The sequence below is a fragment of the Macaca thibetana genome, chromosome 1 (genome assembly GCF_024542745.1).
Source record: "Macaca thibetana thibetana isolate TM-01 chromosome 1, ASM2454274v1, whole genome shotgun sequence".
Lineage (NCBI taxonomy): Eukaryota > Metazoa > Chordata > Mammalia > Primates > Cercopithecidae > Macaca > Macaca thibetana.
Window position 1 is genome coordinate 118172077 of NC_065578.1, and position 27539 is coordinate 118199615.

General features: G+C 38.4%; 1 protein-coding gene across 2 annotated transcripts in view; it reads right to left on the minus strand.

Moving 5' to 3' along the window:
* TBX15 (T-box transcription factor 15) overlaps positions 1-27539 on the minus strand; it is a 106241-nt gene that overhangs the window by 31378 nt on the left and 47324 nt on the right. For both annotated transcript variants that reach the window (XM_050748587.1, XM_050748593.1), the window contains exons 2-5: positions 19008-19221; positions 13270-13371; positions 11414-11585; positions 10198-10365 (exon numbers count right to left, since the gene is read on the minus strand). In XM_050748587.1, coding sequence (XP_050604544.1) covers positions 10198-10365; positions 11414-11585; positions 13270-13371; positions 19008-19221 — 656 coding nt within the window. The remainder of the gene's footprint in view (positions 1-10197; positions 10366-11413; positions 11586-13269; positions 13372-19007; positions 19222-27539) is intronic.

Sequence of the window (27539 nt, forward strand, 5' to 3'; positions counted from 1 at the left end):
CAGAGTGGTGATAAATCACTTGCCTAGACAGATATTGAAATGGAAAACTGGTCAATGGTCATATCCATAGTACATGACACACAGGAGGCACTTAAAAAATGCTTGTTGAATGAATCGGTAAACAAATTATGTGCAAGTGAGTTAATAATTAATAATGGACTCAGTCAATTCAGTTAGGTGCAATCAGACCACCAGACAATCTGCCTCAGCCTGAAAGACCCCAAAACTTGACTGCATTTGCCATTTCACTGAAGGCATGCCTTTCCTACCACTAGAAATTATTCATTTAATGACCTGAAATGTTCATGTAAAAGACAGAAAAAGCAGATTTTTTCCGGGTCTTAGCCAAAGGAAAATCCACAATGTGAGACTGAACGGGGCAGGATGCAGTACATGTCATCCAGTCTCCAAGAATCACAAGCAAATCAGAAATAAAGAGCCAGTTTCATAAGGCTGACCAACCTAGCACATCCAATTGTGTCACCAGCTTGGTCCTCAGGGGACATGTGGTTCAACCTCCACTTAACGCATAAGTCCCCATCCATTGCATCCTATCTTAGTTCTGGCAACCCCTGCCATGGTTGTATACATTGCCCTCATGCCTGTAGACTAGAACAAGCCTGAACAACATATTCCATATGCACTCTAGTGTTTCCACTTTCAGTCTTGGTACCTTTGTGTCTGCACCAATTGTTAATGACTCACTACATTCGAGCAATGGAGACTTAGGGATAGGTGCTAGGGAGCTCAGGAAAGAAGGAAGGCACTCTCAGTGCAAGGTGATTCTAGAAATAAGGGAATCTCATTATTTAAGATCATCTTCATATTTTTGATAATTGCAGAACTCATCACCAAGACAGCTCAAGTTGTTTCCTACATTGCAAATCTTTCCTAGTTCTCTTTCACCTCATTTTATCAGAGTGGAATTTCCCAAGACCGCAGTCTTTAAAGGTCTTTTAAAGCAATGTGAGATTCTGACGAACAGACTCTGACTTGAAAGAGTCTTCAAGGCTTCAAAGTTATTTTTCTCCCTAAATATTCCTTGCCTTTAAAATTGCACACTAATTATGCAGCACTAATAATGTAGCAAAGCAATTTTGCATGTATTTTATAGACCAGAGCAGGACCCTAAAGGTTTGACTTTCTAAAGTTGAGTGTCTGCCATATGAATACTGTATTGAGTTTAAAGAGTGTCACTGCTTTTCTGTGTTGACTTAAAATCAGTTCTTTCTTCCTCCATAATCCACAGCAATAAACCATGCACCATATTTTCTTTTCAAGTTTGGGTTATAATATTTTATTTTCTCTTTCAAGTTGGTTTATCCTGTCCAACTCATTTATGATAGGGATTTCTGACACATGACTGTGATGCCATGTTTTGGGGGTCTCCACAGACCCCTGTAAATATAACAGCACTCAACTTCATGGGCCTGGGAGAAATGGTTGAAAATATATTTCCCACAGCTCATTGGATCCCAGGTCAATGGGTATGCATGGAAATTTAATAGCAAATGCCTCAAATGTTAGAAAAAACAGTATCTGTGCACTTGTTTTAAAGCTTTTAATGTGAGAATTAGAGAGCTTTATGAAGAGCATGGTTGTGCCACTTATCATTTATCATCAAGTGCCTTCTGTGTGCAAAGCAGTGTGACAAGCAACACAGGTGACAGAGTGGTGTACAGCCAGTGTATAGCTATGTGTCATCCATTCTTCCTCAAGGAGCTTATAATCTAGAAGAAAGAAGCAGACGTGCACTAACAATTACAATATAAAAAAGAAGGTCATAAAGTTCACAATAAAGGCAAAGTAGCCTGAGAGCTTAGACGAAGTAGGAATTACTCCATGTTGAAGGGCTCTGGGGTTTCATGTTAGAGACAGCATGTGAGCCAGGCCTTGAAAGATGTGTAGGATTTTAATGAAAACACAAGAGAAGGAAAAGGAACAAAGGAAGCATTTCTTAAGAAAGGTACTCTGTAACACAGGATATGATCAGACACTTCTCAAAAGAAGACATGTATGTGGCCAACAACCACATGAAAAAAAATTCAACATCACTGATCATTAGAGAAATGCAAGTCAACACAATGAGATGCCATCTCACGCCAGTCAGAAATGGTGATTATTAAAAAGTCAAGAGGCCAATCATGGTGGCTCACGCCTGTAATCCTCGTACTTTGGGAGGCTGAGGCAGGTGGATTGCCTGAGCTCAGGAGTTTGAGACCAGCCTGGGAAACATACTGAAACCCCATCTCTACTTTAAAATACAAAAAATTAGCTAGGCATGGTGGCGTGCACCTGTAGTCCCAGCTACTTGGGAGGCTGGGGTGGGAGAATTGCTTGAACCCAGGAGGTAGGGGCTATAGTGAGCTGAGATTGCACCACTGCACTCCAGCCTGGATGACAGCATGAGACTCTGTCTCCAAAAAAAAAGAATAAAGAAATAAACAATAAAAATAAATAAAAATCAAGAAACAACAGATGCTGGCAAGGCTGTGGAGAAATAGGAACACTTTTCACTGTCAGTGGAAATACAAAAGTTCAATCATTGTGGAAGACAGTGTGGCGATTCCTCAAATACCTAGAACCAGAATAAATAGAAATCATTCTATTATAAAGATATATGCATGTGTATGTTCACTGTAGCACTATTCACAATAACAAAGACGTGGAATCAATCAAAATGTCCATCAATAATAGACCGGATAAAGAAAATGTAATACATATACATCCTGGAATACTACACAGCCATAAAAAGGAATGAGATCATGTCCTTGGAAGGAACATGGATGGAGCTGGAAGTCAATATCCTAAGCAAATGAACACAGGAACAGAAAACCAAACACCACATGTTCTCTCTTATAAGTGGGAGCTGAATGATGAGAACACATAGACACAGGGAAGGGAACAATACACACTGAGGCCTGTTAGGGAGTGGAAGAGGAAGAGCATCAGGATAAATAGCTAATACATGTGGTGCTTACTACCTAGGTGATGGGTTGATAGGTACAGCAAACTACCATGGCACACGTTTAGCTATGAAACAAACCTGCACATCCTGCATATGTATCCTGGAACTTAAAATCAAATTTAATTTAAAGTTTTTTTAAAGAAAGGCCCTATGGAAGCATGAATATCAAAGTGGGAAAGAATGACACATATTCCAGAAACTTTAGCCCATGTCATCATCTCTTGACTGAACTATTCTATGTGGCATTAGAACTGAACTTCTTTCTTCCATTCTCATCCCTGTACAACCTCTTCCCTACCCAGCACCCCAATTGGTCTTTGTTAACATGTAACTGGACCATGTCATTCTGTTTAGTGGCCACTGCCACTCAGAATTTAATTCAAATTCCTTGCCCAGCCTTGCAGAGCCAGCAGGCCCTTACTCTGGCCTGCCTCTCCAACCCATTCACACTCCCTTGCCTTGATCCACAGGCTCAGGGCAGACTGAGCAACTCAGCCAGACTGAGATGCTCCCAGTGCTGGACTGTGCCAAGCCCTTTCTGTGTTCAGACTACTCACATTTGCACTCAGACTACTCAGATTTGAAATGCGCATTTCTCTACTTTGCACATACCTGACTCCTCGTCCTAAGTCTCAGTCAAAATGTTATCTCCTGAGAGAGATCTCTGATCATCTCTCCAAAATAGGATAATTCTGCTACTCTTCTTAACTGCACCCTTTTAAATTCCATCTTTGCTCTTAGCCCAATTGGTAATTACACATGCATTTTTGTATTTATATGTTTATTAAATGTAACTCCTCCTGGACCACAGGTAGGAACCATGTCTATTTTGTACACCATTTAATTAAGCAGAATCTAGTGTGACATGCTCAATGAATATTTATTCAATGAGCGAGTGAATGAGTAAATGATGATTTGAGAGCTAGGGATCAAGAATCCCAAAACCATGATAAGTTTTAGAGAATGTAGACCAAACAATGCTCTTGATTCTATTTGCTTTCACTAGAGGCATTAGAGACAAAAATCCTATACTAAGAGAACAAGGTCTATTAGTACTACCTCCTGTGTGACTAAAACAAGTCTACTAATCTACATGTCCAAACTTTGCCCAATGATAATGAGAAGACAAGGAAAATACAGAGGTTGTAAAAGCATTTTACTTTACAGATTTTATTTCCATAACCTTATACTAATTTGTATAGTTTGAATTATAGAACACTGGGGCACATAAGGGGGTGGTTGCCGACTTGCCACCATTAATGTTAATCATTGTCACAGATTTCTTGCCTAGTAACATGGAGGCAGTTAATAAATGAGGTATACTTCACAGTGCACCAGGCAGACATAAATAGCACAACCTGAAAAGGAAATGAAACTTGAATATCCTGAGTATGGTTTTACAGTACCAAGGCTGAAAGGGCCTTCTCTTATTAACACTCTACGTTATTTTTATTTCATACTATATTGCTTGAAAGGTTTTCCATAGGGGGGAAAACAAAACAAAACAAAAAACCTTAGCCCATATGAAAAAAATTCCACACTGATTTGAGCCAGCAAAACGGCTCTCTAGTTTAGACCATAATGAGGGGCTCAGAAATCCTATTGGATTTGCTCGCACAAACCTGGATGTGGTTTCCGACTTCCTATCTGGTTCATGTAGCCAATTCTCATCAAGAAATAAGACTGTGTTACCTGGGGAGAACAAGGCCATGTCTTTTTGAAATCTAGTTTCCTGTTTGAAAACAAAAATCAACGTTCAGCATTCTTTTTCCCTTAGAGAAGACAAAGGCTTTGCAATGGAAATTTCTTGCTAATTCTGTGAGGATGTGTTGGCGTCAGATTCTTCTATGAAAAAGCATGAAGTGTTGAGTCACCTTTATTCCCACATCTACCACTTTATTCCCCATGAAGAGATTCTGGGCATGCTGCACCTTTCTCTCTGCCACAGGTCTGCCAAATTGGCACATAGAGAGCAAATAATAGTAATAATAACTTCAGTATGCTAGCAGCCCTAAGAGTCTATCGGTCAGTAAGCAAGGATGGAAGGAAGGAATGGAAAATGGGGAAAGAAAAGCATAACATATTCCATGAAAATAGAAAAGCTCTCTTCACTACTACTTACATCCAAAGAAAAAGAACCCCAGATATATAAAGGAACCAGTGATAGAGTCGTGTCGGCTAATCATTCATTCAGTTTCCTTTCAGTCATTTGCCAACCACATATATTCAGTGCTATGCAATATAGGTCAGACACAAATATCTTAGAATTATGGAGATGTGCTTCAGAATTTTTTAGGCCAATTCTAATCCCCCTCCCATCATTTGAGGAATCAACATTACATCCCAATTTTTCATTCTACCAAATGGAGATAGTTAACACCTATCTACTCTCTCCTGTCTCATAATTTCATAAAATAGTGACATTTTTATATCTAAAAAGTAGGAAAGACAAAATAAACTAAAGTCTATTAAATTGAGAGTCTACATTCATAAAAGTCTCTATATTTGTATATTTTTCTCATTTTTCAGTGGACCATAAAACCTTCTCCATAGACTAGTACTGATTCAGACCAAATCATCAATTTGTAAATGAGAATACTAAGGTAGAGTGATTTGTCAAAAGTAGTACCATCTGTCAACTGCAGAGTTGGGTCTAGAACTCAAGTCTCCTAACTCCCAACTTCAGGTTTTCTACATCATACTCTTTATTTGTAAAAGGTACAACTTTTGTTCTTAAAAAGCTCAAAATATCAAGAGGAAGAGTGGGGATGCACGCCAAAGTTACAATGTGATGAGGTCGTGAGAGAGTGCAGCCCCCTAACAGTTCTAACTGGGGAGAGCTCATTTGCAGCTGAAAAAAAGGAAGGAAGTGGTAGGGGATGGTATTTTCACTGAATTTTTGAAGAGTAGAAGGAATCAAGACAGATAAAAATGAAAGTGAAGGGCATTCCCAGAAAAGAAAAAGGGACATACAAAGGCAAGGATGCAACAAAGTTCAGGCAACAGTAAAAATCTGACCAGATTGCAACTCTCTGTGAGGATGTGTGAGGAGGAATAACAGAAATTGAGCCTAGAAATGTAGTTGGTTTTTAGCTACAGAGGACACTATCGGAAAGGCTCGGGGTCCAGGACTTGACTCCCTAGGCACTGAGGAGTCATTGACAATTTTTGGCATAGAAATGGTGCAATTATCGCTGTGCTTTACAATGATGTATAGGATGTCTTGTGAGACATTAAGCTTGCAGTCCAGGTGACCTAACTGGAAGCTATCATAAGAACCCAAGGTCGGGGCAAGGCAGGAACAGAACAAGGGCAAAATCAATTAGATTAGAAAGAAGAAAATATTCTATCAGTAGAAGCAAAATACATTAGTGGCAGACTGGATGTTGTGACAGCCAGGTGTTCAACCTAGGTGACAAGATGGAAGTTAGCAGGAACACGGTGTTTAACAACGGAAGGCTCACACTCGTAATCCCAACATTTTGGGAGGCCGAGGTGGGAGAATCGCTTGAGCCCAGGAGTTCAAGACTAGCGTGGGCAACAAAATGAGATCCCATCTCTAAAAAAAAAAATCAAAATAATTAGATGTGCATGGTGATACCCGCCTGTGGTCCCAGCTACACAGAAAGCTGACGCAGGAGGACGGCTTGATCCCAGGAGGCCAGGGCTGCAGTGAGCCATGTTCACACCACTGCACTCCAGCCTGGGTTGACAGAGCGAGACCCTATCCCAAAAAACAAACAAACAAAAAATAAAAACAGCAAGAGAACTGAAAAGAGTCACAAATAAACAGTATATTGGGGAATATCTTATTTACAAAACACCATGTTCATACCTTTCAAGTGTAGACTTATTAAAAATGTATTGGTATAGATTATCTGGTGAATAAAAACAATTTTCAGACATGAACATTGTAATAATTTTCAGTAGCTGAAAATCGTGTTGATTGTATTGGTTTGAGAACAATTGCTCCCAATCCTCATTAAAAATCATGCAGAAAAAAAGAGGGATAAATTAGAATTCCTGAGCTAGCAGGGACCTTATAAAGCACAGGCCAATTCCTCATTTTCTAAGAGAAGAAACTGAAGTGTGATGGTTGTAAAAAAAAAACACAACTTGCTCAGAGCAACGTGTGTAGCTAGTAGAAAATTTAAGACTAAAACCCAGGTCTCCGAATGTCTAGTTCATTGCTGTCTGTGAAGCAGGACACTGCTTTTCATTAGAAAGTCAGGGTAATGTTCCATTTCCATTACATTCCCTCTATTGTCTTTTCTTCAGTGTTTCCCCAAACAAGTTCCTGAGAACACTAAGGACCTACCACTAAATTTTTTTCTCTTTACTGTTTCACAGGCCTACTAATCATTTCCTTAAAAAGAAATAGATGAAGTAAATAATTTTGCCGTATTGATTGTTCTCATTCCAGAAGGTTATGAAGAATAAAAACACAGTCATAGGTGAAAATAGCTCGCAAAAGAGAAAAATTTATGCTACCTGGCATCTTCAGAACAAGTCTGAAAAGTATAGTTAGGTAACAGCTCTGACCTACAGGATGCAAACTTCAGGATCCCTGGGGGAAAGACTCAAGGTTATTTTGTATTACTAGAAGTTACTGTATTATATTAAATCATATCTGCACAGCCAAAGGGAATGTTAAATAAGCATGCTTGTTGATTTATCCAGGGATTAGAGGCTTGTTAAACAGGCAAAAGCTGTCATCTTGATCCCAAATGGGCAGAATTGAGTATGACGCATCTATTTTGAATGTCAGCACATCATGAATTCAACAATATGACATGACCACAGAGAGATCAAAGTAGTTACCTATGGATTATAATTCCTTTGAGAGCCATTGCAGCTCCTCCAATTTCCAACAATGCACTTTTTCCTTAATAAGCAATTTATTCTTTAAAATTGCTTCTATGCCCCACTTTTCATGCCTGTTCAGACCCAGCCAAGGAGCAATGTAGGCTGACTACTATTAATTAGATGTCAGGTTTGTATCTGTGAATTTACACACGTTCCCTTATGTAGTCCTCATAGCTCTATGAGGTAGGTGCATTTTCAAGACCGGAAACACAAGTTGAAAGGAATTAATGCCACACAGTGTCAATGAAAGGATCAGAAATCAAACCTAGTTTATCTGCTGCCAAATTTCATGATCTTAACCATGGTATCCTGCTCCCACTTCAGCCCAGATGTAAACAAAATATTTCTATGATAGAATGTACTCATGTGCTAGAACACTATCTGTGAAAGAAGGTAGAGGATGTGAAGAGGCTGTCAGAAATCCATGCTTGGTCCTCTTTCATTGCCAAAGTGAGTTGTAGCTTTCTAGTTTCAACTTGGGTTACAATACTGGCTCTCCTGGTCTCTATAACTGATCTCAATAAGGCAGTAGAATGTTTGTTCTTCAGTGTTCTACAAAGTAAATCCTGATGTTGAAATATTTATTGTGACATCACTGCCTTCATCAGAAACTAACTATTTTAAATGGTGGCTGGAGTACTCTTAGAAAAGTCTAATCAGTTATCCAGAGAATTCAGACTCTTACTCCCCCTCTTCTGAGCCAGAACTAATCCCAAAGTTCTGGTTGCTCCAAAGTCCATGTCTATATTGATGCTATATCTTGTATCGGAGCTTGAAAAATCTTAATTATTACAGTTTTCTGTACGGATCCTCCATGGCTTCTGCATTTTTACTATCTAAGGAATTTGAGACAGTTTAATAGTTTCTTAAATAGCACCCAAACCAAACTAAAGCTCTTCTTCTATTTTTGATGAAATGTAGCATTCACTAGGAAAATCTGAAGTTGGAAACACTTTACAGCTGCTGAGAAGTCTAACACTGTATAGTACTTAACATTTAGTGGACTAAGGATTATTGTATGTCAAATTCCTCTGAAAGTAAATAATACCTAAGGAATCTTACGCAGAAGGACCATGAAAGATAGAAATACCCTTTTTATCTGAGTCAATACTTACATAATTCACCTTCAGCTGCCTGGCACATAATAATCACTTGATAAAGAATTAGCAAATGAATGCTTTTCTATATATTGCTTTCACTATTAGAGCACGAAGCAGAGTATCCAACACAAAAGGTATTGAGTATAACAGTGTACACTCACTTTGCTTCCATAGGCCCCAAATAAAAGTAAGCACAGTTTCAAGCAAAATAAACAAAAAAATTCTTTGTTTTGGAAAGGTTCACTGCAGAGTCTTTGTAATTACATATTTTGACAAATAATTAAATATCATCCAATTAATAAAAATGGCATTCTTATGCAACTTTTAGGGAGTTGTGTAAAGTGAGACCACTTATAAGTCCACCTAGCCACCTTCCTCCAAAAAAAATATATAAAAACAAAAACAAAAAACATGTTTAGAATACCCACAGTAATTCTAGACTTGACTTCTCCTTCCCCCTCTCCTACACATATTTCTCCTGCATTCTTCTGGCTAGTGTGTGTGTGTGTGTGTGTGTGTGTGTACATCAGAAAAGTGTCAACTCTTCCAGGAAAACTTACCTTATTCCACAAACCAAGAAACATTCTGCCTACATCTCTGTTATTGAGTTAATTCATTTTCCTATCATTATGTATTTACACGTCTTTCATTCAACAAAAATTCTTCTTTTCTTGAACAAAAAATACATCTTAATCAGCTCTATTTCTCTGTTAAACTTGGAACATAGTATGTTCTCAATAAATATTTATGGAATGAATGAATGTATTACAGATATAAACTTACAGATCTTATGATGTGGCTGGTGGTCACACAGAAGTAAATTTAATCTGAAAGTGTAAGTGGAAGTGGTGAGTCTTAAATAGACCCACAATAGCTTGATGACTTTGATGTAGCCTGGTGGAAGGATACACAGAAAATTGTGTATAAGAGAGAAGGCATGACTCAAACCTCAGTACTTGCAAAGGAATTCCAAATGATGAGGATCATTTGCCAGGATGTAGTAGAGATCATGAACACAGGTGCAAGTACAGAGAGACATAAAAATAATTTAATAGGTTTGGTCTTCTCAGTCAAGATCTTGTCTCTGATCTAAACCTAGATGGTGTAAGCTGTTACTAGGCACTACCATATTGTTATCACCAATGCCTTGTGTGTACTGAAAAACTCTTTTCTCTCATACTAACTCTTCAGTGCCATGCAGGACTAAGCATTTCTTGCCTTAAAAAGAGATGTAGCAGAAGACTCTCAAGGGCCACCTCTTACCTGCTGGTTCTGATAGGCTGTAACTGTGGTGAACACAGTCTCAGGAAAGTTGAACGTTTTCACTCCATCCCCAACAGGAACAGGCTTAGTGGGTGAAAGGTCGCTGCTGAAGTCTTTGCGAATCACATGAACTCGAGGCTGGTATTTGTGCATAGAGTGCAGAATGATCTGAAATAAAAAGGGGACTTGTACCAGGCTTGGCTTTAAGGAACCCACATTTTGCTCTCATGCAAAATACATCACTAAGTAGAAGCACTAGGAAAAGGACAGAGTGGAGGTGAGATGTACAGAAAACTAGAAATCAGTATACTTGCCAGGAAGAACTAAGCGATTAAATAGCATTACATGGAACCAAATAGCAGGACATCCTTATCATGGATGGTAAAAGTAATATGTTTGCTTCAATTGGATAATGCCGAATGACTTCTCTAGTACCAATGGACAACATATCACTAAAAGGTCTCAGAACCTCTGCCATGTGACTAGTTATTCCCTCCAGCTTCAAATTTTCAGCATGTATTCATGCTGTCTTTAAATTTCTACATTCTATTATTTGCATTCATTATTGAATATGTGAACATTATTTTGTTATGTGAGAGTGAATGGTAGATATGGGTTTTCACTCTTTCAGAAAATTGTTATTTCCTTGTAGATGGAAGCAATGGTTTTAACTTATTCAATCTTCCCATAGCACCCAGTATGGGTCCTGCCATTCAGTGAAAATTCAATATATGTTTCACTGCCAAAGATATATTAATAGTATCACATGCTCCAGTTATACCTGGAAAACCTTAAGATTTAGTCTTCCCTATAAAAAAAAAATTCTTGACAAATTAGTTGAAACTGTCATTCACTTGTTTCTCTTGTTTTATGGCCTTTGGGTTATTCTACTGAATGTTGTGATTTCTTTTACCACTGGTTAATTTGTCTTGTTTTTCTGTCTTGCCTCCTCGACTAGACTGTAAGCCTCTGGAGCACAAGGACTTTGTCTGGTAAACACAACTTGATGTATAACAGATGTTTGCTAAATGTTAGATTTGTAATAAATGGAATTTAACTGGAAAAAAAAAAACACTTTTATGCTTACTTACTTAAAATGACTTAAAGTGGCACAGAGATTCCTTATTTTACCTGTTTGAAAAAGACAGGGGCTAGCCAGCTCTAAAACAAACAGGGGAAGAGAGAAAGAAAGGGGAGACAGGATTCTTTGACTCACATGTCCTTGATCATCCAATTCATTGTTGGTGAGCTTGAGTTTGTCAAAACTGACCACCTGTCTCATCCAGGTGTCTCCAGAAGCCAGAGAATCGGGGTGTATATAAACTCTTGGGGGCACAGGGGAATCAGCATTGCCAGCCACCATCCACTTGGAGCTATGATACACATATCTGAGATAAAGAGAAAGAGAGGAAAATTCAGAGACAGAGGCAGAGAAGGGACAGAGGTCCAGGAAACAAGTTGAGACAGGGGAAAGGAGAGAAAAACAAAGAGATTACAGGAATGGAGAAGTAATGGGAAAGAAACAGAGAATCAAAGGAGGAAAAGAGAAGGGCAGATAAGCAGGGAAACGAAATAGAGATAGAAATGGACAAAAAGATGGAGTGGGGAGGGCAGAGAAGTGTTGTGGTTAATGATCAAATCTACAGCCGTCGCAAGGAAAACATTCTCACAGCCCTCTTCCTTTCTTCCCTCTCTCCATGCCATGCACCCCTGTGTGCACACAGGCATCCTGAACTCACATGTCTAGCTATAGAAAAGGCATTTTACTGCAACCTTTCACCTTTCAAATGCAAACCATATAATCCCTTGGCCATTTGTTCAGGATTTTGTTCCTTATTAAAAACATCTTCCATATTGTCCTATAAAATGCAGCCATGTGCAGAGCCCTTCCAAGTCTCTCACTGGTTAACCATTTCCTTGCTAAGAATCTGGACTTTGAGGAATTTCTACGACGGGCCTTTGCCTCACTGCAACCTTTTCAGAAACACCACCAAATACTCGCAGTTCACATTTTCTTTGATGAACCTGTTTTGAACATCATCTTCTACACTATTTTCCCACAAAGTCACTGGAAACAAGACGTTTGGTAGCAAAGGAAGTCAGTTTTCCCAACTTTGCCAATTTTCTCGTAGTTCAGAAGAAACATCTTCATGGATCTGGCACTTTCCTGCTTCTCAGTTCTAAAGGACCACATGGGACCTGGACCCTGAGAAATAGAGGCACCCAGTCCAAATCACAGCTCCCAAGATTCCCTAAAACAAGCTGGAAGCATCTTTTCTCCTAAGTGCTGAAAGTCAGACCGTGTCTCTCTCAGCCAGCTCTCTCCCTGCTTGCCATACTAGTCCTGGCCTTTTTCATCAACACTTGCCTCCCTATTCATTGGTTTAGGGCCAAGTTCTTAGACTTTAGATATTTCAAAAATGAGTAATGATTTACTGATTTGAGTGAGGCCTCAAGAGAACAAATAAGCCACAACTTTTTTTTCTGGCAAGAACTATGTATAAGCCATCCAAGAGACATGGAGATTACATTGGCTTTTAATCAGTTTGAGGGAAAATTACTTAACAATCTCACTCACAACCCATATCAATGAATAATAATTCTCCCTAAGTAGATATTCTTCCTGAAATTTTACCCAGTTCTCCTGTTCTTCCTCTCCATCATCTATGGGGTAATCCATCAAATATACATTTTAATATGCTTTATTGTTCCACCTCTCCTTCCTCTTTCCAAAATAAATCACCCCAATTTATTTAGCATTTCACAAACCAAATTATTCAATATGTTAATCACTTCCAATATTAATTAAATTAAATTTAGACTTAAGATCCACTTGATTTTTGCTACCTTGGGAGACACTATACAGTCCCATTCTATCCAGAGACATAGCAGGGAATCCCAGGTCAAAGTTAACACTTTTTCCACCTGGTGCTCTGCCACAGGCCATTGACAGAGTCTCCATTCCTTGTTCCCTGTACAGTATGCATTGTTAAAATATTTCCTCTAAGGAGTTTGAAGAACTGTCTTGGAATGCTGGTGATACCCACATTTCCACATCCCAGTTATTGTTACCTGTATCTCTTATTGTCCACAGGCACAATATCCATTGCTATGTAGTACTGCTGATGTGGATCTAGGCCAGTGATTTTCACTCTCATGGCAGGAAACATCCTCCTATATAGATGAATAAAACAGAAAGCTCAGAAATCAGAATGGGAGAAGTAGCAGGGGTAAAAGCTAAAACAATGTTTTTTGTTTTTGTTGTTGTTGTTGTTGTTGCTGTTTTTTGATATGGAGTCTCGCTCTGTCACCCAGGCTGGAGTGCAGTGGCACAATCTTGGCTCACTGCAACCTCCACCTCCCGGGTTCAAGGGATTCTTCTGCCTTAGCTTCCCGAGTAGCTGGGACTACAGGCATGAGCCACCATGCTCAGCTAATTTGTGTGTGTGTATGTGTATGTTTAGTAGAGACGGGGTTTCACCATATTGGTCAGGCTGGTGTCAAACTCCTGACCTCGTGATCTGCCCGCCTCGGCCTCCCAAAGTGCTGAGATTACAGGTGTGAGCCAAACAATGTATTCTTATTAGATACTCTAAGCACATCAAATTCTAATGTCCTCTAATTCTCAAAGTTGGCCAATTTTTTTCACCTTGGAAATTATCACTACAAAATATACTGGAGACTTATACTACTGAACTAGTATCTCTTCTTAACTTAAATTGACCTATTTGATGATTCATACTCTCCAAGGGTTCAACCCTGCTTTGTATTTTTAGTTAATCTTTGTTGTGATATACATGTATACATAGGCATGTGTGTGGATGTGTGTAGCCAGACATACATTTCCTATTAGCTATAATATTTTCTTTTTTATATATACTTTAAGTTCTAGGGTACATGTGCACAACGTGCAGGTTTGTTACATATGTATACTTGTGCCATGTTGGTGTGCTACACCCATCAACTCGTCAGCACCCATCAACTCATCATTTGCATCAGGTATAGCTATAATCTTTTTAAAGGTTAGTACAGCAACTTACACTCTTCTTATAATCCAAAGAGCTTTTCAGTTTATTGCAAGTTACCATAAAATATTTTCAACTGAGTTTATTTGAAAATGACCACTCTAAAAATAGTCTCTCAAGTAAAAAAGAAAAAAGGAAGGTGTGACCAGTCTCCAAACAAAGAACCACCAAGATTTTTTAATGTGTAAAACTGTAGAAAATTTTCTGCAAGTTCTCAGGCTGTCAACGTGTGTGTCAGAAGAAGGACCCTGTGGAATTGGAAGCAAATACCAAATGAATTCTCGTGGCCTCTGGGCAATACCTTGTTTCTACCACAATGGCTTGTTAAACTTGCCAAAGCAAGTGAGGTCAGGATATAGCACTTTACAACTTCTCTCATAATTGAAGAGAGGAGGAGACAGAGCAGCCCAAAAGAGGTATTGAGTTTCAATAAGTCTAGAATAAAGTTCACCATTCTTCTTTAACCATAAGAAAGAAGAAAAACATCACGCTCAAGCTCTTTTGTATCAAGCCGGACATAAAAAGTCCTCAGTTCAAAAATTTGGATTGACCTGAATGTGCTCGAGGCTACTTGTATGCAAAATGTTGCATTAAGCTTAACCATCTGGGGCTAGTTAGTCAAGCTGGGCAGAGCACAGTGCTAATGAGGTCAAGGTCACAGGCTTGATCCACATATGGCCTAATTGGCTTTGCTCCATTTCATGGCCATAGACTATACCCTGACCTCAGACAGCCATCTTGCAAATAGGTACTGGTTGGTCACAGGAGAAGCTCTCTGTGCTAGTTACACACTCACTACTCATCCAGGAAAAGCAACCCAAAAGGCTAATATCCCCTGGCAGTAGGTCAGTGACATCATAATCATATCTGAGGGAAAGCACAAGAAGGATCACAGTCCTGTAATAGAGATGGTGGCTAATTGTTATATAGTTACAAAATTAATATGTAACTATTTCATCTTTCTCACCTTATTACTCTTCAGAAGCTTCTATGGGTATATCATTTTAAAAAGATCATTTCTCCCCCTACCCTCACAATTTTTATTTAAAAGCCTCATACTTTTGTCTTATGGTGGGCTAATGAAATTTGATGATGGGATACTCATATTGACTAAATCTAACATTCACTATAGGTTAGGCACTTTAATTTGCATTAATTAATTCCAAAAATTTGGCAACCTTAATCTATACATTTAAATACAGATAAGTAATTCCCTTCTTAATAACACAGATTTATAGCTTCCCTCTATATGTAAATGTTTGGAGGGCATCTTGCCAGAGATAGGGCAAAAGTCCTCTCACTTATTACCTGAGATAAGAAAATATGGTTTCCCCCCGTCACCTAGAGAGGCTGTATTACATGAAAAAGAGAGACTTCTTTTCTTCATAACTTTACAAAGAAAGATGTTAGATTTTTAAATTCAGTATCTGTTTTGTCTGGAACAGTTATATGACCTTCAATGGAGAAGCTACCCATCTCTTTCCAGTATCCAGCTTCTAAAATGAATGAACTATGTGACTTTGGATAAGTCATTTAACCCCATCACCTATAAAACAAAGGAAATCGACTAGATAATCTCCATGGTGCCCCCCCCCCCCCGCTTTAAAATTCTGTGACTACCTTTGAATTCTCTTCTTAAAATCTTTGCAAGTCTTTTTTTTCTTTTTGTCACATTTTAGCATAGAATATCAAGTGAAGTCACAACATTCTAAAGGAAAGTTAATCTTTCATGTTTTATAAAAAGAGATGTGTTTAGTTTTAATTTTATGGCTAAATTTAGGACAGTTCTTTTGTCTTCTAAACCCATTAATCCTTGCAAGCACCTCTGTCCATGGTGCTGATTATGCAGGTTGGGTTGGTACACTCAAAGACTAAGGGCTCTATAGACTTCAGTAGCTCTGAATCAATAGGATCACAGTTCGGGGTGTGGGAGGAGGTAGATGTTGACGAAGATCATCTAAGTGAGAAAAAGGAGAGAAAGCCATATATAACTAACATAACTAAGAAGATGGAGTTTGGAATTAAAATGGAAAATAATACTGACAATACTGTACAGGAAGAAAAATGAGTGAGAAGCAAGAAATCAACCAGGAGAATGAGAAGGAATGAAGAAAATTCACAGAAGAGAAAGCCTTATTTGTATGATTCTGAGTTGTTTCAGAATTACCTGAAAAGAATTAGATGTAGTAGGGCCGGGCGCGGTGGCTCAAGCCTGTAATCCCAGCACTTTGGGAGGCCGAGGTGGGTGGATCACGAGGTCAGGAGATCGAGACCATCCTGGCTAACATGGTGAAACCCCGTCTCTACTACAAATACAAAAAACTAGCCGGGCGTGGTGGCGGGCGCCTGTAGTCCCAGCTACTTGGAGGCTGAGGCGGGAGAATGGCGTGAACCCAGGAGGCGGAGCTTGCAGTGAGCCAAGATCGCGCCACTGCACTCCAGCCTGGGTGACACAGTGAGACTCCGTCTCAAAAAAAAAAAAAAAAAAAAAAAAAGAATTAGATGTAGTAACAACAGTTGAGACAACTGAATGCATTGATGTAGTTTCTAAACTTAAACACATGATTTCAATTATTACTAAAGAAAAAACTATGTGTCTGTCTTGGGGAATATGTAGAGTATCCAGATATTAAGGTGAATTTGTGAAATCAGAGATACGGAAATGAAAATACTGCAGAAGAAATTACAAAATGAGTCACAAGAGGGTTGTCAAAGAGATGCTCAAATTAACTCAATTCACTGAAGGACAGGGAATAAAGGAGTGATGTCAGGAACAAACATGACTGGAATGCACAGACCCAAGAGTAATAAAGTAAAAACCCAAAAAGAAAACTGGAAAATCTTACAGACAAAAAAAAAATGTAATATTTCTCCTCTCTCCAAACCAACTCTTCTACCAAAACCTTAAAAAAATTTTCCTTGAGTGACTTTGTTTCTTCCAAGACTTTACACCCCAAAATGTGGAACAGAAGTACACTGAGACCCAAGCAACAAAAAAGAGATGGTATTGAACACAATTATCCAGCCCAGCTGCTCCCCCTAGGAAGCCTTTAATGGTTTTATTCACTACTGAGAGAAGGAAGAGAGTTCCAGAAGAGAAAGAAGATAAACAAAATTTCAGCTTTATTTTAACTTCATGTTTTTGTCATATCTTATTGTATTGGGAGGTTTCCTTATATACTTGTAGATAAACTGGACCCAATCAAAATATTATTTTACTCTAAATGGCTATGTTCATGAAAACAGCTCATAATCAGTAAGATGGGATTTTTGTTCCCCATGACATGTAAGATTATATACACTGGCTTTGAAAACACAAAAGTAGCATAATTGTTTTGCTTAATTTCAATGAACTATTCCTATATGCTGAAAAGCTTAGTCCAAAATTTATTTATTTTTTTATTTTTGAGACAGAGTCTTGCTCTGTCACCCAGGCTGGAGTGCAATGGCATGATCTCGGCTCACTGCAACCTCTGCCTCCTGGCTTCAAGCAATTCTCCTGCCTCAGCCTCCCAAGTGGCTAGGATTACAGGCACCCATTACCACGTCCAGGTAATTTCTGTAATTTTAAAAGAGACGGGGTTTTGCCATGTTGGCCAGGCTGGTCTCGAACTCCTGACCTTAGGTGATCCACCCGCCTTGGCCTCCCAAAGTGCTGGGATCACAGGCGTGAGCCACCATGCCTGGCCCAAATTTAATTTTATCTAAACAGTTTCGTTTTGAATCCAAGGGGCAAGAACTACAACCATTTCTTAACAGTTCAGAGTTGAGACCACTGTTTTAGAGCCACACAGGTTTATGCAGAATTCTGGAACTGCCTCTTAGTACCCATGTGCCTCAGACAAGCTAATTAATGTCTTTCATCCTCTGCATGCTAATCCATATATGGGATGATTATGTCCAACCTCATAGGATTCCTGTAAGTTTCAAAGGTGTGTGTTGAGTGTCCAGCACAAAATAGATACTTAACTATGGAAAGCTGAAACACACCAATAAAGGAGTAAACACACTTAACTAAAAGTGTCTATATCAAGAGAAGCTGTGTTTTTAAAACTTTGTAATCCTAGAAAAACAGTTTTGCAAGAAATTCCATAGGTCACCAATAAAGTTGTGTGATAATTTCAAGTCAATGATAAAACACAATGGACCATCAACAGGGCTCAGAATATGCATCAAGCCAATTCTTTTTTTAAAAATTATTACAAAAGCATTGTTTCTTTAAATACTTTAGAAGATGCAAGTTGTTATTTGGGAAGCAAAGTTCTTGAAAGTATTTAATGGTGAAGTAAACACTTGCTTTGGAAATATCTTATTGTATTGGGAGGTTTCCTTATATACTTGTAGATAAACTGGACCCAATCAAAATATTATTTTACTTTAAATGGCTATGTTCATGAAAACAGCTCATAATCAGTAAGATGGGATTTTTGTTCCCCATGACATGTAAGATTATGTACACTGGCTTTGAAAACACAAAAGTAGCATAATTGTTTATATTTTGGCTGTTAAGATACCATGGACTTTCAGTATTAGCTGAAATACATTTGTAGGTGGAAAATGTTTGTGATTTACATGACTTACATTTGAATGGCCCTTGGAGGAACATAATACAATCACAGCAAACACAACAGAACCACTTTACCAAGATGTCCAAATGCAGAAAAGTGAGCGCAAGCTGCTTTGGTTTTATTGATGCCATCACAAATAAATAAGAATGGAAGAATGTAATGGCTCCTACTTCTGCAAATTCTTTGAATCTGGCCACTCAAAGGAATTTGTCCTTACCTGCCTGCTTTGGTGATGATCATTTCAGTTCCAATATCATGGAACCGCTTCCAGAGGTCAGCACATTGCAGCTCCACCTGAATCTCCTCCATGGAAGACATGGCAGCAGGCACAGGGCCTGCAGCGCCAGAGGCCAGGTCAGTGTGAGTGCTGAAGGAGCAGGAAGTCCGCTCAGTGAGTACCTCAGAATCTGAACCAGTGCTCTGCTCAGAATCTGCAAAATAAACAATCAAGCCTTAGGTGAGAAACTGCTGAGCTCCCCTCACCCCTGGCCCTAAAAGATGGGGGTGGGAAACGCAGTGAAGTGGGGAGAGGGGTAAACAAAAGGAGACTTAAAGCTGGGAAGCTCCAGAGCACAGCACTCAGGGTATTTTATTATTTTTTATGGTTTGTTTTTGTGATTTATGACCTTCTTTCAGGTTTCGTGTTTCCAACATGACATCTGGCATTTTAGTAAGTTTTAGCAACAGCTGAAGAAAATTGGTCCACAACAGGCAATATAAATAGTACTAATGTCACCATGTTGAAGGGAATGAGGCCAAACTGGGTCAACAAAATAAATGCCAAATTAAACTAAAATAATTATAAATTATAGGTCCAAACCTAGATTAGACTACTTCATTTGTGTGAGTAAAGATTCAGTGCTAACAATATGTTCTTCAATTCCATACCACTCAGCGTCGCTGCCTGTCAGCTATTTTAAACACAGAAATTTTTCCTCTACTTACATAAGCTATGGCCATCAAAAGTAATGAAAAGCTGCTTGGGATCTTTAGAAGTACTTTGTCATATATTTGAGTAAATGGTTTTTCCTAAGAGTCTAATCAGGCCATTTTGGATGGGGAAAAAAACCTCTGTTGTGAGTCAAGGATGTAAGCATATGGAAAAAGTTACCCCAAAAGGCAGTTGAAACAAAGGGAATAAATGAGTTCAGGAGACACCTTGATTGGTTTCTGAAGTATGGGCAGAGGGGAGGGGTGATCCAAACAGGAAGGTGGGATTGAGAGCAACCAAATAAAAAGTTGGCATGCTGGGCCAGATGGTCCTTTCCTGTGTCTTCTGTACTCCTGAAGACAAGTGGGGCTGGGGGGCAGGGGAAGTTGACTAATGGAGAAGGCTAGAGCCAGATTTACCAGGGAAGATTTTCTAGAATTTAAAATATTTACCTTTAGGAGCTTAATGCCAAGAATTGTATGTCCTAAAATTTTTCAAATTCAGATTATCTAGTATAATTTTCTTAGGTCAAATGATGCTGCAAGTCAAGCCTAAGAATCCATTTCTTTAACCCACCCTTAAATCTAGAATTCTGATTGCTTTCCTTGGATTTAAATATATACATGAGTAAAGGCTGGAACCAAGTGCTGTACTCTGACAAGTGACTTTTCAATGGTGTCAAGGGTCAGAGCTTCTTGAGCATCAGTCCTTGGCACTAGTAAGATGGAAAAAGAACGGGACAGAATGCCAAATCATGTTGCTGCCAACCTCACTTACCTGCAGCAGGTTTGCAGCCCTGTGAAAAATACATCCCATGGTTCCTTTACTTTTCTTTCCTTTTGTCACTGACTTTTTTCTCTTGCAACCCCAGGCAGCATTTCTGGCAAGAATATCTAACAGCTGTGTCAAAGCCCACAGAGAATAAAGTGTCCACAGGGGAAAAAATGTCATTTCTATCTATCTCCCCAATTCCTCACCTGTCACTTGTGAAGATACTCAGGTTGTTAAAGAACCAAACCAAACTTCTAAATAAAGGGGAAGTTTCTGACCAAAAACTTCAGTTTACCCATAATCACTACTGTAGTCACTTCATTCTCCCTCCTCCTCTGCTCCCCCCAACAAAAAACAACTATAAACTTTTATAACTAGGTTTTATATGTCTAAGCACATAATTTTATACCTAGGACTAAACAGCAGCTATTTTTTGGTCTTCTCCAAGCACTGAAAAGTAGAACTACTTATCTAAGATGACAGCTGTTGCTGAGTGACAAATCTATATCCTAGCCTGATTCTATACGCCTTTCAGTGGCAGAGCCATTATATCATCACACATTCAGCCAAACACACTAATTCATGTCCCCTGAGACATAGATTCCCAAATCCTATTTTGTTTCCGGGATATTTTAAGAGCTCCTCACTTATCATGAATAGGGTACATTTTTCAAAAAATTCCTCAAAACAAGATTTTTAAAATATATTATTGTCCTAGCTTTGGAAGTGAAGAGCTATGAAATCCACCATAAAGTGCCACAATTACAAAAAAAATGAAAACATACACCTTAAGTAGGACCCAGCAGAAATTTTGGACATACGATTTCTCCAATGTATGTTTAGAAAGTGGGAAAGGGAAGGAAAGGTATCACTACACTAAGAGATAAGTATTTAATGGTAGCTAAATTGAGGTTGAGATTGGAATTGGGACTACGGCTAGAGAAGTATGAAATAAGAGACTTTACCCTTAACTCAGTATGTCATCTGGAACAAAAGAGGGACTCAAAATGTAACATCAGATGAATTAATGAATAACCTTAGACACGCCATTTAACCACAGGGGGGCCTAGGTCCTCAATGTGCAATGAGAAAGAATGAACTTAAGGATTCCACCTCTAATGACCAGTATGTAAGAATCCTCCCCAGTGCAAGTGCTAACCCAGGTAACCTCAATTAGAAACATCAAATTTAAAATTCTTTGAACAAGACGAGTTTAAATAAGGAAAAAGACTGGGGGCTCAGATTCACATTACCATAGGAGTTAAATAATTGAGTGGGTATTCTATAAGGGTTTATAGCTTCAATCAAATCAATCAATAAGCACCTATCAGCATATGGCCTTAGATGAAGTACCATGCAGATAATTAGAAACAGAATCCAAGACCTTAAGAAATTTCCCAGTTAGTGTTGATTAATTATGTGTTTATTGAGTGCTTACTATGTGCCCAGCTCTGTGCTAGATTCTGGGAAATAACGAAGTACACAATGGGACCCCTCTTCAAGTACAGTACAGTGGAGACTAGGAGCATTCAAAAATAATCAGAGAGCAACACAAATAACTGCCACACAGTTTTCCTGTCCCAGAAGTCTCTTAGGAGTCCAGAAGAGAAAGAGATCCAAGAGGGCAAGAACACTCCTGGGGAACCCAGGGTTCATAGAAAGGAAATGGGTAAGTCTGTGGAGGCATAGGCAGTATTTGTCCATGGAGAGGATTTTCAAAGACATTTATTTAATTGGAAATACCCTGAACTTCTGAATTTTCACTCTCTCACAAAATAGGATCCAGTGACTTTTATATCAAGAATGTAAGCAACAGCACACATGTGCAATAACATGAATGTACATGCAATCTTCTATTCTCATTAGTTTCTTAAATATTATAATCTTGAAATAAAGTTACTGTTACTTTTATAGAGGCTTTGTTTAAAAAGCTTCTTGAAGAGTTAGGGGTAAGCAACCCTACAAAACCCTTAAAATAGTAACCTCAGAGTCAAGATTAACAGGCTAGGCAAAAATAAAATTTAATCTTTTGTAAAATACATTTCTAAATCATAGTTACAGAAAATATTTTGGCTAACCAGATCAAAATTTTTAACTGTTAATTAGGATGTATAATCAAGTTATCTAAGTCATGAAGAAACACACGGCTGGTTATTTTAATCAAATTAAATCATCCATTTAGAAATATAATCAGTCAGTCCCTTAAAGATCAAAAAACACCTCTGTATTTTCAAGTTCATTTATTCTTGGCAATTTATGACTTCCTGTCCACAAAAAATAACTATTAGGAACTCATATGAATGATGCAGAATTTCTTGGCTATCAGATACTGTCAGAATAATATTTCAACAGAAGTTTAAGTAAATCAGGAGCATAAAATGTTACACATAACCAAGGCAGCTAAAGAAGAAAACTTAAGTAACCTGCGCTGAGCCAGTTACAAATCACTGGAGAACATTTTGCGACTCACAGGGCCAAAGCAACATATCTATTTTCATCCCCCAAAAAAATTCTTTAAAAAGATATTTTAACCATCATTTTACTTTCTATCTCTGACCTATTTCACTTTGATAAAATGCATACTGTAACACTAAGTTCCCACAGAAAGTTGAGTAGCTTAGAGTAAGTTCAATTCTCACTCTAGCAATAATAATAAAATAACTTTTAATTTATATTTTACACATTACCTAATATTGTATTCCCATTGATAAAGTAGACATAGCATGTATTTTTACGTCTATTTTGTGGACAAGGACATTGAAACAAGAGAAATTGAAAACTAACATGTACTAGAATGTAGGTCTTCTCCATCCTGATCCAACGGTCAGATCTCCCCAAAAGCATACTAGGTTCAACCCAGCCAAAACAGCTGGCAATTCTGTAACACCCCTTAACTATTTTAACCATCCTCACAACTAAGGTGGCTTAAATATGTTTGATTTTGGCCAAGTCACATGACTATTCTGGTCCCCAATTTCATTAATCTTTATGGCACAGCACATGCACATTTAATTAGAAGTGCTATAAAGTCCCTTTTAACTTGAATGTTTAACGAGTGGATTAGTAGTACAGCTTAGAGACCACCGAGTCTAACAAAAGCAAACCAACTACAATAGGTTTATTTGTTTACCATATATAGAAAATGCCTAAATTGCATACACTTTTATTCTAATAAAAACTTAATATCAAAATTAGACATTTTAAAAGCATATTTTACAGTCCTGGCATCTCCACTTAACAGTTAATTTTGAGGAATTATTCGTTACTACAGTGAACAAAGCACATATACTCCTGTGGCTCTGCTACTGATCAGCAGTGGGATCTTTAAAGTTTCTTTGGTTCACTTGGCCTCAGTTTCCTTATCTTTACCATGGGGGTAGGGGTATAAGATACCTTTCTGCTAAAAAAATAGTTATATATTTATGATAAAGTATAGTGTAATGGTTCTATTGATAATAATATTATTGACTTTGGACAGGGAGATGAATATAAGCTCACAAGAACTAACACAAAGAGTTCATGGCCAACATTATTGAGCTCTTACTATTTGTCAGGCACTCTGCCAAGACTGTACATGCATAACGTCATTTAGTACAGGCAAGCCTAAGAGTTATTATTATTATCGCCATTTTATACATTATTGATGCCAGAGTCCAGGTTACATCCATTCTATTGCCTAAGGATTTCCAGCACAGAAGACTACATTTAATTTCATTTTTATGTCACCAAATATTTCTGCTTTGCCTTGACTAGATTACATATTAATGGACCAAGACAAATAAAACGGGTTCTTGCTCTGAAGGAGCTCACAATTTGGTAGAAAGGACATGGAAACTGTTAAAGAAGGCTGACTGTGACAGGTACTCCAGCAAAGGTGGGGAAAAGTGGTGAGGAGCTTCGAAGTGGAAGCAAGTCAACGATAAGATGATTGAGAAGACTTTATGAGCTAACATTTGAATATGGTCTTTAAATAGAAATTTGAAACCAATAAGCAACAAAATGATAGGGAAAGAATTTCAGATAGTGGGAATAACAATGATTAAGGATTTGGAGTTTTAGAGAATTACAAACAAACTGGTATGTCAGAGTTTAGATTATGTAAAGGGAGAGAGGAAGTAAGATAAATGATGAAGGTGGAAGGTCAGGTTCAACTCAACTAAATGACTGCATATTGAACATTTACTATGTGCCAGTCACTCTTCTAAACTCTTGGGACGTCAGGGAACAAACACAAATTTATGGCCGAGGATCTTGGGTGTCAGGATATGGAGTTTAGACTTTATCATCTACATACTAATGTTTTCTTTTACTTGCAGGTAGTAATAGCTCTGTCTTCTATTCAGACCATGAATTCCATAAGCTCAGTTTAATGCTTTGCCACACCTCCTGTGTGAATGATGCAAGATAGCCTGGTTTCTATGTGAAATGTGTAAGCTGGCTGTAGAGTCAGATAAGAGATGTAGAATGCTCTGAGATTGGATGCACAGTGTCACTTCTGTAAGACTGCAGCTCAGCTGTCATATTTTCCCCAAGGAAGAAAATAGTTTGAAACAATTAAAGGAGAAAAACCCAACCCAGATGATAGACAATTCATCTTACTTTCTTTTCTGCCAAATACTGGTACACAACCACATTGAATGGTGTTTCCTATCTGATATTGGTAGGACAGCCACTTCTTGATCTAGTTTATAAATCCCAAAGCCTGTAAAACCAAAACTCTCATGACTATCTCAGTGCTCCCATTCATAGAAGGGCAGATACCAGAATCTTAAAACCCAGGCAGCCCTCTCTGTACCAGAAGCAAGTAAGTTCCTATTTCCAGAGGACCTCTGCAGTGGAAATTGGTTGTGGGCTATCAGATTTTATCAGGTAGCTTAGAGAATGCTGGTGATGAAACTTTTCATAGAGTAACTCTAAATATGGCAGAAGCAGAGCATTTGGCACTGACCTGAGTACGAACTGAGCCCAAATTTGATACTCAGTCCAGAGCTTCAAGGGAATGAACTATAACCCAGGTTGGATTAAACTAAAATTATGATGATAGCAAACACTCAAATGAGCCTGTTAGATGGCTTTAGTAATGGAATGGTGTCTCTGAGCTCTCCATGCCCTCCAAGTTCTATTTGGGAAAAGGGAGTAACCTGAAGCCTGCAATTCCCATGCCAATAAGCCAATTAAGGAGACTAAGGGCACATCATATCTCACCAGCTGCCTACAGCACTCTCCACTTAACAAGCAGCACCTCTCTCAGCGATACATAGAACCATAGCAAGGACTCAAAGTCATCCCTGAGATCAAAGCCTTTGAGAGAGTCTTTGCAAAGAAGTGGTAGTAGTAATTTTTTATATCTATTTCTTGGTGAGCCGGCAAAGCCTCAATGCCATTAAAGGTTCAACCTCTGTTTTAAGTTACTTGAAAAAGCTTCAGATTGCTCTCCACAGTGGCTGGACTAATTTGCATTCCCACAAACAGTGTATAAGTATTTCTTTTTCTCCACAGCCTTGCTAGCATTTGTTGTTCTTTTCTCTTTTTAATAATAGCCATTCTGACTGGTGTGAAATAGTACCTCATAGTGATTTTGAGTTGCATTTCTCTGTTGATTAGTGATGCTCAGGATTTTTTCCTATGTTTATTGTCCACTTGTATGTCTTCTTTTGAGAAGTGTCTGTTCATGTCCTTTGCCCGTTTTTAATGGGGTTGTTTTTTGCTTATTGATTTAAGTTCCCTATAGATTCTGTATATTAGGCATTTAACCAAAAAGATACATGCATTTGTATGTTCATTGCTGTACTATTAAAAATAGCAAAGACATGATATCAACCCAGGTGCCTACCAATAGTAGATTGGAAAAAGAAAATGTGGCACATATATACCATGGCATACTATGCGACCATAAAAAAGAATGAAATTATGTCCTTTGCAGCAACATGGATGCAGCTGGAGGCCATAATCCTAAGTGAATTAACACAGGAGCAGGCCAGGCCTAGAGGCTCATGCCTGTAATCTTAGCACTTTGGAAAGCTGACGCAGGCAGATCGCTTGAGCCCAGGAGTTTGAGACCAGCCTGGGCAACATGGCAAAGCCCTATCCCTACTAAAAATTCAACAATTAGCCAAGCATGATGGCACGTGCCTGTAGTCCCAGCTACTTGGAAGACTGAGATGGGAGGATCACCTGAGCCTGGGAAGGTCGAGGCTGCGGCCAGCTGTGATAGCATCACTGTACTCCAGCCTGGGCAACAGAATGAGATCTAGCCTCAAAAAAATAAAATAAAATAAAAACAGGAATAGAAAACCAATTATCTCATGTTCTTTTATAAGTGAGAGCTAAACATTTAGCACACATGGACATAAATTTGGGAACAACAGACACTGAAGACTGCTACATGGTGGAAGAGGGAGGCATGGGTTGAAAAAGTACCTATAGGATACTGTGCTCACTGCCTGGGTGATGGGATTCGTACCCTAAACCTCAGCGTCAAGCAATATTCCCATGTAACAAGGATATCTAGAGGATAGCACAGGTATCCTCTAGATCTAAAACAAAAGTTAAAATTGTTTAAAGTTGAAATTTCAAATAAAAGATGAAATTATAAAAAACTTTGCTTTAGCCTAGAACAATATGCAAAAGTTTCAACCTCTAGTGATCCAGCATGCTTTGAAGCTGGAAATGAACAAAAAGGAAGAGAAGTAGCAAGTACTGTATTAGGCACTTTATATACATTATTATCTCATATAATTTTCACAGAAACCTTTAAAGTAGGCATTATTGCTGCCATTTTATATATAAGAAAACTGAGGCATGACATGAATAAAAGGCTTCTCTCACAGTATATAAATGGGGGGTGTCAGAGTGGGAATTGAATTAGTCTGACACTAGAGTTGATGCTCTTTTCACTATACTCTGTTGCCCATTTTTCAGAACTAGAACTGCAGAGTTATGCACATTCTACTCTGAACTCAGAAATGCAGAGTTAATGCTCAGGCTGCTCAATCAGAAGTTAGCTCTATGGAAATTAAAACTGTCGGTTTTTTGAGAAGGGAAAAT